Consider the following 16,298-nt stretch of genomic DNA (forward strand, 5'->3'; position numbering starts at 1 on the left):
TTTGGAAAACAAACACCATAATTGGCATTCAAAATCATTCATAGTCACTTGACCCGACAGATTATAGATAGGTGAGAAATTCCTCGGAAGTCAACGAAACCGAGAATTCTTATGAGTCACGTCATTATGAATTTCCAACTAGATTATGACATGACTCTGGTCATTTATCACGGGCATGACCGTAGTAAGGTAAGGCTACTATAGTTTTTTTTATAGGTAGGACGAGAGGCGAAACGGAGAATTTTGATGACCTTATGAGTCACGTCGTTAACAATTTCTATCTGGATTACGAATGCCAGAATGACCCTGGGCAATTTATCACAACAATGAACGTTGACTTAGTTATTGTTTTGTTTCGGTCGAGTTCCGTTTAGTGAGTCAGGCGCATTTTTCTTCCTTTTTGTTGCCGTGGATAACAGGATCCTTTGCTGACGGCTAAAGGGCTGAATGGCTTGATTATGTTATGAGGTTATGCTTTTTTTTACGAAACGATAATGACGACCTAAGCTTGTCGTAGGTAATTTCATCATCAGTGAAAATACGTTTTTGACTGTTTCGCAGGTCAGATTGAACCTGATTTGATTTGTATGGTGGGTGATTGTACTGATTGTATCTCTACTGAGTCAATCGGTCACGATTTGATCAGAATCTTTGGAAGGTTTATATTGTGGTCCTTAGACAACATAGATCACGATGCCGCATTTAATTGACAGAAGATTTTAGTAGTAGGTAGCTTTAACCAGCTTCCTACCTAACTATAGGCACTTTCAGGCATACGAGTAGGTAGGTAGGTTACCTACGGAAACTAGTCGTCCATAAATGTAATTGCGTAAATTAAGACAAAGGTTTTTGATTCTGGAAGCATTTGATAAGTTATTAACTTATTAATTTTTTCGCTAAACAGTGTAAAATCCCACTATTTTTTTAGGCCGCAGATTAACTTCCAATTCATCTAGACCACTTGCAGAATATTTTTTTGAGTGCCCAGTAGTTGCCTTTGGCCTTAATTTCTAGCAAATAGGTAGGTAGGTACCAAAGCCCCCAAAATTTTGCATGATGCCTAATTTATAGTTCTATAGGCCAAAAGTTGTTAAGGGAGCATACATCTGGAATGGAATGACCCATTAACTTTAGGCTGGCGAGAAAAGTAGAGTTAGACCAAGCTAAGTTGGTAGCAATTTTGATAGCACAGACTGTGCAAGTGTTATTTCAAACTTCTATGAAATTATGAGGTATAAAAAACACTTGCACAGTCTGTCCTATCAAAATCGCTGCAAACTTAGCTTGGTCTAACTCTAATAATTCTTGGAACACTAGACGATTTTTTTTTCAAACTATTGACTTTACGACTCTGAGGTATTAAAAATTACAATGTCACCAATTATTTTCTATAGGTACATATTGTCAATATCCGTAATTAAAATAAAGCACTGGAAAACTCCCGGCTGAGACCGCAAACAGGATAAGTATTTAATAAACCACATAGGTACCTATATCAATGCATTTGTATGTGTTGTTATGTTTCCTGATACTATTCCCTCATAATTTTAAAGGTAACTTAATAGTTTTTGGACGCGTTAGTCTCTGCGCAATTTACTGTTTGCGATTAGCATGATAAACATCCAGCAACGAAACTTACAAAAATATTCTTCAGTCCCACTGCACTACCCAGAAATCTGATTCATTTGGTTGTAACAATAACAAAAAATGCCCCACGGTAATAAAAATATCGTCTTGCAGTTCGACCGACAACCCTCGCAATTTTATTGTATTTTTCGCTGCGGGGCGGGTGTGCTCGGAACGACCCACCAGCGCAAGGGAAAACACAATCCTTGCACGTAATAAACCGCTGTTTCCTTAAATATCACTAAGGACATTAACTTAAAGCACCTTTCATTCATACTTACCCTCAGAAATGCAGATAAACTCGCAAATTATTGTATCGATTTGATCACATGTGTACACAAATAGTTAAAAAAGTCCAATACATCGATAATAACAAAACATAATATCTAAAATATTCTTATAAAATAGAACTGCGTCCAAACACTAAACACAATTATCAGAAACCACAAAAAATATTTGATCGTCAAGATTTTTAATTTTAATCCTGACAGATCTGACACAAACAACACAACAACGCCCGGCCGAAGACTGACAGATCGAATCGAATCGAAACGAAATTCAAATCGCGGTGACCGAATGAAAAACGGGAGCGAATGAATGGTTGTTAGTTGCCAGTGTTATAAAGTTTTGCGATAGAATGAATTTAGACGTAGTTAAGGTATTAAGTGATAGAGGGCGCCATAATCAAATTTATTACTGCCATCTAGTTGTTTTAGAGAAAACCTGCGTCAGTGCTACCAGTCAATGATTCCAAAGTTTTTTTGGTGATATTCGTGGTTTAAGTGGAAATCAAAAAACGTATTTAAAAACAGACCATAAATAAGTAACTAAAGTTAGACCAAGAAAACTCTGCAACGATTTTGATTCTTATTTTAAACGTCATTCTTCTATGAAATTGTGACATATAAATAACACTTGCACTGCGTGTGCTATCAAAATCGTTGCAGACTTTTCTTGATCTATCTCTAGACAAATAACGAAATTTCGATTCGTTTTTCTCTGTAGGGTCTCTGAGCGCCTACCGCGAACCACGTTCGACGTGTTGCCTCTCTGTCGCACTTGTAAATTCGTACGTAAGTGTGACAGGGAGGTAACACGTCGAACGTGGTTCGCGGTAGGCCCGCTGTATCGTCCCTAGGGGCGTATTTTGAAATTTGGCGCCCCGGGCCAATAAGTTTCGCCGCCTCAGAAGTTAAGGAAAAAAACAATTTAAATAAAATAAAAAAATACAAAATGTTTAATTATTTTTGACGTGAAACGTTAGGTAAACGTCTTTAAAAACCCGTAGAATCCCTTCTCGGTCGGATCAAAAACCAGCGGGCCTACCGCGAACCACGTTCGACGTGTTTCCTCTCTGTCGCACTTGTAAATTCGTACGTAAGTGTGACAGGGAGGTAACACGTCGAACGTGGTTCGCGGTAGGCCCGCAGATGTAACGAAGTGTTATGGCGTGGTGGCATATATCTCTGTAAGTAACTTCTTCTTCCTCGCGTTATCCCGGAATTTTGCCACGGCTCATGGGAGCCTGGGGTCCGCTTAACAACTAATCCCATCATTTGACGTAAGCACTAATAGTTTTTACGAACGCGACTGCCATCTGACCTTCCAACCCATTTGGATTAGTCCGGTTTCCTCACGATGTTTTCCTTCACCGAAAAGCGACTGGCAAATATCAAATGATATTTCGTAACATAAGTTTCGAAAAACTCATTGGTACGAGTATTAGGTACAAGTTTTGAACACGCGACCTCCGGATTGAAAGTCGCACGCTCTTACCGCTAGGCCACCAGCGCTTCTACATATGTCTCTGTGACTATGTAATTATAATACTTGTATCGTTTTGATATCAGTGTAAAAAAAAGTAGTCATTACTCGGAACTGCATGTGCAGCGGACATTATATTAGATGGCGCTGATTCTGCGCTAGAAACGGCGCATTCGGAGCTAAAAGACCCCTATTTGTAGTGTTTATTTAATAAGTAATTACTCATCAGTCCATAAACCGATTCTGGTAAAATTGGTGTCATTTAATAGATATTATTCAATGTTAATGAAATTTATAAAATTAAAATACGAGGGATTATAATAAGCTGTAAAAAACTAAAAATGTGGCATTTTTTACAGACATATTACGACTGCCGTGTGCGAAAATTAATGCACAAAACTGACGCAAAATACCTCGCATATAAGGATGAAGCAAAAATAGTTCTTTATGATCCTTTTTAACACTAGTAGAACATGTTCATCTCCCTCAAATAATGCATTAGAATTTTTGGCCGCGGCGGCGCTATAGCGTGTACATGGCGCCTGAAATTGTAAGCTTAGAACGCTCTTGCATACAGGGCGCAAGCGGCGCATACACTGTAAGGTCGGGCAAACCTCTTACATACCTACAGTCTGCGGGGCCTTTTACACTGTTAAGTCAGGCGTCTTACATTCTGGCGCCCTTTACACTATCCTCTTAAGGCCCAACGAAAAATTGAGTATGTAGTCAGTAAGGCCCATAGTCCTACCAGTAGTACATACTATTGTTTTATACTCATTCAGACCCAAGTACTTAAAAGACTTTTTTTAATGTTATTGTACTTATATAGCACCTTGTAGAGTTAGACCAAGAAAAGTATGCAGCGATTTTGATAGCCCACGCAGTGCAAGTGTTATTTACACGTCATAAATTCATAGACGTTTGACGTTTAAAATGACACTTGCACTGCGTGGGCTATCAAAATCGCTGCAGACTTTTCTCGGTCTGACTCTACAGCACTTTGATTTTTTTTACGAACTTGTTAAAGGGCTCACAGACAAAACAAAACAGTCCTTTAGAATAGTTTAGAAGTTCATACACGCCAATTTCGATAAGCGCAAAATTTGAAATGGGTTTTCTATTATGTCCTACTGGTAGGACCGTGGTACGCTATGACTACACAATTGTTGTAGGAGCTGGGTCTGAATAAGAAAGTTAATAAAGCTTTGGATTCCTCCGAAAATGGTGCCGTCATATGACGGCCGTCATATAGCGGCAGCAAAAGACGGCCGTCTTTACGGTGGCGACATGGGGAAAGTACCACGGCGTCATAATACACCGTCATCCACCAAGGTCAAAGCGGCAAATTTGAAAAATGTAGGCGCGATGGGATAACGTCCCATAGAAAATTTGAATTTCGCGCCTTTTCCTACTGACAAGATTTGCTTCATCATCTATAATTTACTTGGAGGATGAAATATCATCAGAAGAGGAAAATAATCGTAGTACGGAATCATTTATTCAAATCTCGTGTCATTTATTCAAAATGGCGTCACCGCTATCTAATAAAACGTTCACGAAACTATCGACAAGGTCATGACGGCCGTCATCTTACGTTACGTTGACAATCAACGTAACGTTACGCCGTCTAGGAAACCGCGCCATCTTGTTTACATAGACAACGTTCTAGTGACGTCAGTCAACGCTATATAGCGGCCGTAATATGACGGCACCGTTTTCGGAGGAATCCAAAGCTTAACGTAACGCCGTCTAGGAAACGGCGCCATCTTGTTTACATAGACAACGTTCTAGTGACGTCAGTCAACGCTATTTAGCGGCCGTAATATGACGGCACCGTTTTCGGAGGAATCCAAAGCTTAAGTACTATGGGTAGGACCTCGGGCTTTAGGAGGCTATAATGTCGGACAAAGCTCTGACATACCTACAGGGCGTCTGTGGGGTCTTTTACACTGTAAAGTCAGGCTTCTTACATCGGCGCTCTTTACACTATAAGATTTGCTCGCTCTGATTTACAGGGCGCCTGCGGCGCATTCGACACTGTAAGGTCGAGCGAAGCACGCTCTTTCATACAGGGCGCCTGCGGTGCCCTTTACAAGTTTAAATATACTGTGAGGTCCCTTTAAGCGTCCCTAAAGCTTTGGATTCCTCCGAAAACGGTGCCGTCATATGACGGCCGTCATATAGCGGCAGCAAAAGACGGCCGTCTTTACGGTGGCGACATGTGGAAAGTATCACGGCGTCATAACACACCGTCATCTACCAAGGTCAAAGCGGCAAATTTGAAAAATGTAGGCGCAATGGGATTACGTCCCATAGAAAATTTGAATTTCGCGCCTTTTCCTACTGACAAGATTTGCTTGATCATCTATAATTTACTTGGAGGATGAAATATCATCAGAAGAGGAAAATAATCGTAGTACGGAATCACTTATTCAAATCTCGTGTCATTTATTCCAAAATGGCGTCACCGCTGTCTAATAAAACGTTCACGAAACTATCGACACCGTCATGACGGCCGTCATCTTACGTTACGTTGGCAATCAACGTAACGTAACGCCGTCTAGGAAACCGCGCCATCTTGTTTACATAGACAACGTTCTAGTGACGTCAGTCAACGCTATATAGCGGCCGTAATATGACGGCACCGTTTTCGGAGGAATCCAAAGCTTAAGCGGCGTTTGCAATAACTTATTCACGTAAACCAGCGCGGTGTCCCTGATACAGCCTATCCCAAATGTTAATTTTAATTTGAGATTGACAATAAAAAAGTAAGAAATAAAAGTTGGTTGAATGGCGCCAAAACCCGCCGTTCGCCGCCCCTGCCGCCCCTGGCGGGTTGGCGCCCCGGGCCATGTCCCGGATGGCCCTAGGGTAAATACGCCCCTGATCGTCCCTGTATGGACGGAAGTGAATGTAATTTACGGGTTAAAAATAAGTAAGTCTGGCAACACAAACGAAACTGCACGTTGTGTATTTTGGTAGCAATGCGGCTAACTAACTTCATTAATATGAACATTGACCAATCATATTGCTTTGGTTGCCACACAGTCATTGGTCAAATTTATTTGTTGATTCTTCCGAATATTGCTAACTTCATCAAAGTTGTGTTGTCTTGTCAGAAGAGCTGTCATTTTTAACAATTTAGAATACGTCAAAAAATGGAGGAGGAACGTCTTTTCGATGAAAGGGTTTCAATTAGGGAATCAGCTCGACCCCTAAAAAAATACGGTAGCACCTGCAACCACATGAAAAGGCACGAAGAATATATCAAACATGTTATGAGCAAAGGTGATACGTTGCAAGGGATAGCTCTAAAATACGGTGTAACTGTAAGTGCGGGACGATCTCAATAAAAAGTGTTATTATCTCGTTTGTATCTGAGGTCTTGAATGGATAATTAAGTGATTGTGTTCTCGGTTGGTTTCAGACGGAGAAGATAAGGAGAGCGAACCGTTTGTTCGCGTCGGACAGTTTATTTTTGAGGGAATATCTGTTGATTCCTGTGACCAAAGATTCGCCTTTCTACGAGAGTGGTGAGCGGGTCACCGAGCCCGCGCCGCCGAATCACCGCGCTTCGATCGCGGGCATGCCAACTCGAGACTTCTCACCGGGCAGTCCAGACGAGAAGAAGAGTTTCGACGAGTTTCTGAACAGGGTGGACTCATCACTGGCTGATATCAAGAAACATGTTGAGAAGACCAAGGAAAACAGTGAGTAAGTATCTGAATATTGTATATGAAACCAAAATGTATTTTATTAAATTGTACAACGGGACTTAATCGCGTATGTAAGTTTTACTTACGTGCTTACATACGCGATTAAGTCCCGTTGTACAATTTAATAATGTGTAAAAATCGTGAAAGTTTAAATCAGCAAAATGTATTTGCTTATAACAAAAAAAAAATCTTCAAGCAATGTTAGTTATTTGGTTTAGAAGTCAATATGTAAATTATACAATTCAGAAATTGAGTGGAACTGAATTTTTACTTCATACAATTGTAGCAAGTGATCCAGCTGGATTTCATTTTAATTATTTTACGTAGCCATATTTAATCTTTGCTGTTTGTCTATTTCTTAGTGACTGTAGAGTGTAGACCAATCTATTGATTTTTTTTGTGGTCCATCTATAGGTTGACCAATAAGAGCTGGTACGAGATTTGCACTCAATTTATGCCGGCCTATAACAAAACATATTTTAGAAGACAAGCTGTTTTCTACTTGAACTTACTTAACTAAACTCTGCAACATATTATTTAGTGCTTGTGTAAATAATTCAGAACCACTCTGATACCGCACTGTGTAGGTGCTGATAACAGCTTTATTTGACTTTTGGCGGCTATTTACTTTGCGAGATAATTTTATCTAACTGCCTAGTATTACCAAACACATTATTAGAATAAATTGTTCTAATGTACAGTACAGTCGCAATCAGATATATCAAGACGGCCAAGGTGCTCACAAATATCTGAACACGTCTTACACATCTCTATTGTCAAAACCCTAGAGTGCATGTTCAGATATTCTTGAGCACATCAGGCACTCCAATATATTTGATGGCGACTGTAAGCTCACAAAACCTGTTTAGGTGGGATTCTACCAGTGTGCGGCACTGTGCGGTACAAGCATTTTGTACTGAATATACTTGTGCCGCAGTGCCACACACTTGTGGAATCCCGCCTTTAGGACCAAAAAAGAACAAGTGAAATATTAGTGTTTGCTCATTACAATCTTTTATTTTGATAACTTGTTAGTATTAAACAGATAATTATCTTAACTAACCACATCAATCAAATCATGTAATTTTGAGCCAGCAATATTGATCTTTTCTAACTGTAATTAACATCTTATTTGTATCATTCATTATGCTAATCCAAACCTACATAAAATTTTATGAACTGTGTATCACACATCAGTCTTTATTAATTAGGTAAATTTTGGTTGGTTTGTTTTTAATAACAGTCCCAAAGTGATAGCTATATTGTTTTCGGGTACTATAATGAATAGATGATAGATGACATAAATTAAACACCTTTCAGTACTTCTCCTATCAAATATATATCCGAACACCATTCTCTTTTCAAGGCGGTAAAGTTTGTGCTTAGATAACTTTAAACAGTTTGTAAATACTAAGGAACACGTTGATAACTCGCTATGTTTGTTTTTCTCTCAGCTAACTATAATCGTTTTTTGCTGTATGTACTTTTATAGAAGGCTGTACTGTATCATAGTTGGCTCTATAGGAGGAATGTTTTTGCGATCTCGTGACTGCCAAGTGCCAAGGCCGTGCCTGCACCGCACTGTTACGTAGTATCGCAACTTTCTACGGGTCACATGACTTCATACTTATTTATGGGCTTATAGGGCTTATGCGACTTATGTATTTAGGGTGAGACACTGTTTGTGTATATGAATGAATGTCCGCATGTGTCTCCATCACGGATTAGACGATTGGTTGCGATTTGGTATCTAAAGGATACGTGATTTATCAGAGATTGTTCTCACATAATGTTTTAATCCATTAAATAGCGCTGTTACATATCGCTAGTTTAGTAAATACATATACAGGGTGCCCAGTAATTAATGGATAACCATCTAACCACCAACAGGGCACCTTAGGCTGGTCCAGAAAATGCACTTTTAGGTCTAGTAAAAGTTTCGTGGTTTTCGAGATAATCGAACTTTTCTGTCTTTTATAATAGCTTACAGTTACTAAAAGTGTGATTATCTCGAAAACCACGAAACTTTTACTAGAACTATAAGTGCATTTTCTGGACCAGCCTAAGGTGTCGGTGGTTAGAAGGTTATCCATTAAGTACTGGGCACCCTGTATATTTATCCATCATTGACTTAACACATTTTCGTCTTACTCTTATACCTTTTAAATTTTTTTCGCAATGATAGACTAAGTAGGTATTTATTTTCCGAGACTGCAATAAAGCGCTGATAACCGGGGCCGACAAACTGCGCTAAGTTTACTTCAGTCGCAGTTGGCGCCTTATCAAGTGCCTTGAACGGGCCAGTCAATATTCCGATAGGTCATCTTTAACTTGCGAACATACCATTAGAGCGAGTTAACCCTTTAACTCGCTCCACGCGCTAACCATCGATTTTTGGCGAAGGTATTTTCGACGTTTGCATTATTGTCAAGCAAATACCTACTTAAAATATGTAAACGTAGGCTCCATAATGTTTTTTGCAACACCTACTTTTTCGATTATTTATCTGTTTCCGCTACCCAAAGGTTGTCTGGAAGAGATCGCTCTTTAGCGATAAGACCGCCTGTTGTCTGCCTCTACATTTAATCAGTTGTTCTTTTCTTTTGTTATTTTTTACTGAGGTGTGCCAATAAAGAGTATTCTATCTATCTAATATCGAAGCTGCAAGCGTTTATAGGTATGCTGCGGCTGTGGACGCATTTTACAGGCTGTACGGTTGTTTGCAACTGTTGGTCACATCACGTGTAAAACTAAATCATCTTTATTGACATTGCCTTATGCAAACAGTTCTATTATTGTCAAGATTAATAAGATAAGAGCCTACTGCGCCGCTCAGCTATGTTTTTAATGCATTTTTTTCTTCTTACTAATTATCTTACACCATACATGTCTGCATACATCCGCGAGGAAATTCAAAGGTGTATGTGAAGATTATGAAGTCCCCAACCCGGCCAACCCGCATAGGGTCAGCGGGGGGACTATAGCCCAAGCCCAGTGTCGGAATAAAGTACCCACGCCTCGCCTAAGTTGACACGCGTTCCCACTGCTAAGCTAGCCCTAGATCCGTATAGCAAACAAGCTTATATCAGGCTTCTGTGCAGGTAGATGCTATGATAATTTCGGTGAAGTGTATAATTTCGTTATGGTTTTGAAGAATAAGGTTCAAATCAAACCTTTTTAATTTTACATGCACCCAGCTCCAGCTCTACTTAGTTTCTTTTTTTAAGAAACCTTTTGGAATTGAAACACCTAATTTAGACTCATTTTCCTCGAAACAAAGATGATGGAGATCGTTGAGAAATCATGTCAAATGTTTAATTAAATATTAAGGTCCGTATTTGGGTTTTTAGACTGACTCATGTAAATATTTTGCCTTTGGCAGTCGGTTGTCATATGTTTTAAAGTCGGTCGATGTGTTTTCCTTTTATTTTCTTCTGATTCATATGCACTTTGTAATGTCTGCATGTTATCATCACTACATTAGTATAAAATAAAGTCGCTTCTCGCTGTCTGTCTGTCCCTATGTATGCTTAGATCTTTAAAACTACGCAACGGATTTTGATGCGGTTTTTTTAATATATAGAGTGATTCAAGAGGAAGCTTTATGTATAATTTGTTAACCCGTTGCGAAGCCGGCGGGTCGCTAGTAAGTTATAAATCCAAAATTAACTTTGAATTTCTTGATGAATTTTTCGAACCTAGATTGTTAAAACCTTAGCTTCTCTTTCCCTGTGTCTAGTATAGTAGTGTAGTAGAATATCTAATATAGATACAGTGAAAATCCTACAGCGTCCCACGTGGACCAAGCGGCTGGCATACGTAGTGTTTTATCTATAATGTTAGTCAAATACTAATAAAACTGTTCTCTTCCTCGTGCAAGCTTTACTAAAACTCGAAACTATTTTAATAATACTTCCATAGCTATCGTATCATAAATCGACTGCGATAAAAACACAATAACATTCTACTAGGCCACGGGATGCGGTTATCATAAAAACTGTTTGCGAAACGCCACTGGTCTTAGTTAAAGTCTAATGAACCCGTCTCACGTTCTTTAATGCTGGCTAGCTCTTTTTAAATCTCTTGTGAGAAATAGACCGAAGCTGCCCGTTCCTGAAATATTCTTCAATGATGTGCTCATGTGGGTGACTACAGGTTTTTTTAATGAATTATGGCTCAGTTACATATATGCCAACCATTCTCGGGTCATTTTGTTAATAGTTTATAAGTACAGACAGACGTTTCGATTATACATATTATTATATGGTTTGCTTATCTACCATTTATATGCTATTCATATTATTTTTTATATAACTTCAGGATCATAGATACCCGTATAAAAATATTATTATATAATATAAGTCATGAAAGTAGAAATAAATATTCCTTGTTGATGTCGGCGGACGATCGTAAAATCCGCCACACCATGAAATTCTTAGGCATATCATGAATTTTGCCCAGGAATATCACGATCTGCCTTAAAAATAACACGTCATATCGACGAGACCTTGATTCTAACATTCGAACAACTTATGTCATCGAAATACTATTGTTTTAATTCTAATAATTATGAGTAGGTAAAGATTTATGCTCCTATATTTTTTATAGCTCATCAAATTACCAGTAGTTGATTGTGTGGTTGTATTGTTACATTGTCATATTATAACTCGCATCAAAATTATGACAAAGGGTGTTAATAGTTAATCACGGTTTTATTATCTGTCTGTTATCACGATCGTGTTGTAGTGCACGTTAATTTATCGTTGGATCGTCACCTCGTCACATTACACAAATGAAAATTCTCATACCAATATATACTTTTGATAAGGTTTTATCTTTTTACTTCTTGTGATAATGAGTCTGTAATATTATTTAAATTATGTATTTAAATTAAGAAAGTCACGACGTATATGAACTGCAATGATGTAAGGCAAAGTATTTTACATTTTTTGTCCATTCTGAAGAACTGAGGTTTTCTTTAGGTACAGGTCTTTAAAGGGCCGTCACCGCGCATGTAACACCCCTGGAGTTGCAGGCGTCCATAGGCTATGGTGCCCGCTTACCATAAATATTAATAAAATTAAACGCAGTAACCTGTGGAATAGCTGAAGGTTCTTCAAAATCCGACTTAAAAAAAGAGGAGGTTATCAAATCGACCATATTTTTTTTTTTATGTTACCTCAGTACTCCGTCATTTCTAAACCGATTTGGATTTTTTTGTAATTCGAAAGAGGCGACGGTGAAAGTAAAGATGTGTTACTTACCATACACACAAGTTTTTATTTTTATTACAATTACATAAAACCACCGCACGATTCAGGGATACGAAAAATGATAGAGAATAATAAAGTTTCTCAATTACGGCTAATATACAAATGACTCAGATTTACCTATGATCATTATCATTTGAATAATAGGAGTGTGTGTCGTTCTAAGGGAAAAAGGTCCTGTGAGTCTCGTTTTACTCCTAAACAAATTTGACTCGCGACTTTAGCTTACCACGCTATGCTACTTTTTCTGACAAGAAAAAATATGTCCTTAAAAAGCTCCAGCCGAGCATTAAGATTGGTATAGCAAAAACAAAAGCCGTAATTAATTGTTTCACCGTTTTACCTTTCCGACATTCGTGGGCTTCCTTTTGTTTTTACTGGCACTGTTTTCCGTTGAATGTAAATAATAAAATAATTCCTACTTATTAATGTGACCGTTGTCGATTAGTTGTGCGCGTTATTCGTCACGCCATTCTGACAACTAGGGATTCAGACAGGCATTTTAACTGCTGTATTATCTAGCCAAATTAATAGCAGACACTACTAATGTAAATGTAGGTCAGGCGAGGGGGCGGGCGTCGCATATTGTCGTCCGTGCCAACCGATGCGACTAAGTTCAAATGTCATATGCGGTTTAATGTACCAGAAGTTTGCATTCAAATTATAATTATTTTTTATAATGCCAAAAAATTTAATAATTTTAAGTTGCCAAAAAACTACTGACCATCAAAATGGCTATACTTGCGCAGAGTAATATGCATACATCGGGGTTTTTGGTGCGGGAATGTTTTACAGTAGCCAAATAACAGGTAAAAACTGTAAAAACGATACTAATTTAACATTTATAAGCACATTTGGACCTTACTACCTACGTTTAATTCATAGTTTGGTAATTATTATACAATAAACAAAGTTACACGAAATCATTCCCGCACCGAAAACCCCGATGTATGGTAATAAGAAGTACTTTCTTAGGAACACCTTATATGTTAGTGCTATGTAGTAGAGTTATTTTGAAAATCGCACTATTTCAGCATTTACCCGAACATACCACACACCGTGTATTATATGTATTACCTACAATAAGTTACATATTACATACACGTGCCTCAAAAGCTGCCACATACACTGGTAAAAGTTGGGGTGATAATTATGCGTATTAATATTTGCTATCGCTCCAAGCTCGTGGGTTGTAGGTGTACGATAATTGTTGTAGATAAGTTAGGTTAAAGGGCATCTCAAAAATATGAAATTCACGCGTAAATAACTGAACGTAATGCGTTTATTCATACATATTTTATAAACCCAAGCTTTAGAAAACGAATGTTTGTATCTGAGCGATATCGATCTTATTTAAATATACTTACATTCACATTTACATAGGCACCATAGGTACATTTTCAAATGAATCGAACAGTGGAAATTGGTAAAATATCGAAATCAATGCGCCGAACGCTGCGCCATTATGACACCAAAAAATGTGTCACGGTTTATGTGTAAAAAGGTATCTGACGTAAAGTTTTGCAAATGTTTATAATTTCATTTACGGGTTTTTAAGAGGCGTTCAGTGTGATATCAACAGGATGTTCCTTGACACTGATTGATAAGTAAACACTCAGATTATAATTGTAAACAGCGAGAGCTCTCAAGTCTCAACCTTGCCAGAAAGCTCTTGAAATATTTCTGGAGCTCACTTTAGGGAACTTTAAATAACATTTCGGTGATTCCTGAAATGATTTAAATCTGGACTTGAGTCATATGCGTTGAACCAATATGTTTCAAAAGTTGTATAGGCTGGTGCCACTAGATTGGATTGAACGTTGTGAATAGTATTATGTTCACATATCGTTTGATTCTTCGTCATAACGAGGTATAAACAAATACTTCCATTTATATGTAACAAGCTGCCTGTAGTGGTTAGCAAACGAAACCACGAGGTCTTGACGTCACGCCATCGTAACAGCTGAAATACAGAGTGTTCGCGAGAAAACAAACTTAATTTGACATATCGATGTTAGATGTATATCATTAATTGTTAATTCATCGCAGTTTAAATAAAGAAACGGTATTATCGATGCAGTATACTGCGACGGGAAATAATCGTTTACCTTAAGCTAAGCAATTCAAACTCCAACCTTATTCTTTATTTACGTAGAGTTGAAAATAGCATTTATAATATCTGCCTAGCGGACGTCGTGAATGGACAATTTGCAATTTGTATCGGGTTCGTTCAGTTCGCTAAAAATACTTTATTTGTCCGCCAATTTATTATACCGATTCAGCAGACCCTTCTCGTGAATTAAACATATTTGTCCTTTCGGCGAAAGAATAAGTAAGTATATTAACCTGGAAAAATACAGCTTCACAAGCAATAACATTGGAATATGTATGAAATACGTATGTGTATCCCTTTTATAACACATTGCTGTAAGAGATGTTAGTACCCATAGATGTGTAGGTATACTAAGCTATTAAGTGAGCTATTAGGTATGACTCATGCGTTAGGCGACTTGCGGAATATACATGTGTTAATGATATGGGCTTAACGCGCTACTCGTCGCTACTTACTTTGAAATACAAATTATAATAATAGGTAATTATGTAACGGTAGATAAGTTTGGCAAGAACATAATCTAGATTTAATCAGTACCTACTTACATGTATTTAGAGCAACTCTTTAAGTTTATTTGAGCATAAATTATGAGTATTTGTGTATATATTGCCCCCATTACCTCATGTAAAACTTTACTCCATCCATTAACGTAGGTGCTTACGTAGGTACTGAAGGAAAAACCTGTAAGTCATCCAAATCACCTAATGCAGTATCACATTTTACCTCAGGGACAATCTCTCCTTAAGACGAAAGGGGACGACCGCCTCGAAACCGGTTTTCCATACAAACGTATTCCCCATTTTCCTCTAAATATTAAATTATTGAAAATATTTTTACACAATTTAATGTATTTCAATCATAGCTACGCTCGACCGACACATGTCAAGACGTTTAAAACTCATTAGGCTCATTTTAGAGACGCTCAGATATTCTTATGTGGGTTATCTCACTAAGAAGTGCCTCGTCGAGACGACGTTTCCCTGCACTCAATCAACTCACCAGTCTAATATAGCTATAGTTGCTGACTGTGCCACCTATCACTTTTCAGATTCGTAAAGGAGCTTGAAGATGGTTTCGTGCGGCATCGGCCGACGGCGCGACTGCGACAGTCGGCGTCGCTCGGCGCGTCGAGCTCGTACAACGAGATCATCCCGCCGCCGTTGCCGCCGCCGCCGTCCATGCTGACGCAGGGCCGCCGGGTCGACACGTCGCTCAAGAGGCTGGAGCGGACGCACGAGGACCTGTTCCAGTTGTAGCGGTCGAGACAGCGCAGGTAACACTGATGTCCACGTCGAGCTCGTATATCGGCATCATCCCGCCGCCGCTGCCGCCGCCGCCGTCCATGCTGACGCAGGGCCGCCGGGTCGACACGTCGCTCAAGAGGCTGGAGCGGACGCACGAGGACCTGTTCCAGTTGTAGCGGTCGAGACAGCGCAGGTAACACTTATGTCCACCTCGAGCTCGTACATCGGCATCATCCCGCCGCCGCTGCCGTCCATGCTGACGCAGGACCGCCGGGTCGACACGTCGCTCAAGAGGCTGGAGCGGACGCACGAGGACCTGTTCCAGTTGTAGCGGCCGAGACAGCGCAGGTAACACTGATGTCCACGTCGAGCTCGTACAACGAGATCGTCCCGCCGCTGTCCATGCTGACGCAGTAACCTAAAACATTATTAGCTGACAGGTCTCAACTCTTCCATCGATTGTTAGACGCGGTCACGTTGGTGACGTCATGATTTCTCCTCACAACACTTTAGTTGAAGCTGGTAATGTCTTTAAGCGATGAGTCATGTATTTGCGACGTATATC

The 16,298-nt window shown here is 39.1% G+C and overlaps 2 protein-coding genes across 2 annotated transcripts in view; one reads left to right on the forward strand and one right to left on the reverse strand.

Moving 5' to 3' along the window:
* The window catches only part of LOC134655784 (myosin-I heavy chain), a 104,680-nt gene extending 102,522 nt beyond the window's left edge, over window positions 1-2,158 (reverse strand). The window contains exon 1 of the mRNA XM_063511244.1: window positions 1,908-2,158. The gene's annotated coding sequence lies outside the window, so the exon portion shown is untranslated. The remainder of the gene's footprint in view (window positions 1-1,907) is intronic.
* A 4,346-nt stretch (window positions 2,159-6,504) lies between these two features.
* On the forward strand, window positions 6,505-15,763 carry LOC134655729 (lysM and putative peptidoglycan-binding domain-containing protein 2). The gene is made up of 3 exons (XM_063511192.1): window positions 6,505-6,719; window positions 6,818-7,104; window positions 15,538-15,763. Exons 1-3 carry the CDS (start codon window positions 6,549-6,551, stop codon window positions 15,743-15,745), a joined length of 666 nt encoding a protein of 221 aa, XP_063367262.1. The 5' UTR covers window positions 6,505-6,548; the 3' UTR covers window positions 15,746-15,763.
* The last annotated feature ends 535 nt before the right edge of the window (window positions 15,764-16,298 follow it).

Source organism: Cydia amplana, chromosome 17 (genome assembly GCF_948474715.1).
Source record: "Cydia amplana chromosome 17, ilCydAmpl1.1, whole genome shotgun sequence".
Classification (NCBI taxonomy): Eukaryota; Metazoa; Arthropoda; class Insecta; order Lepidoptera; family Tortricidae; genus Cydia; species Cydia amplana.

Bases quoted from the DNA above. Each gene is read 5' to 3' on its own strand.
- LOC134655729 (XM_063511192.1), top strand. From the start codon at position 6,549: ATGGAGGAGGAACGTCTTTTCGATGAAAGGGTTTCAATTAGGGAATCA. The intron at 6,720-6,817 runs GTAAGTGCGGGA...GGTTGGTTTCAG, and splicing joins CTCTAAAATACGGTGTAACT to ACGGAGAAGATAAGGAGAGC. The intron at 7,105-15,537 runs GTAAGTATCTGA...ATCACTTTTCAG, and splicing joins AAGACCAAGGAAAACAGTGA to ATTCGTAAAGGAGCTTGAAG.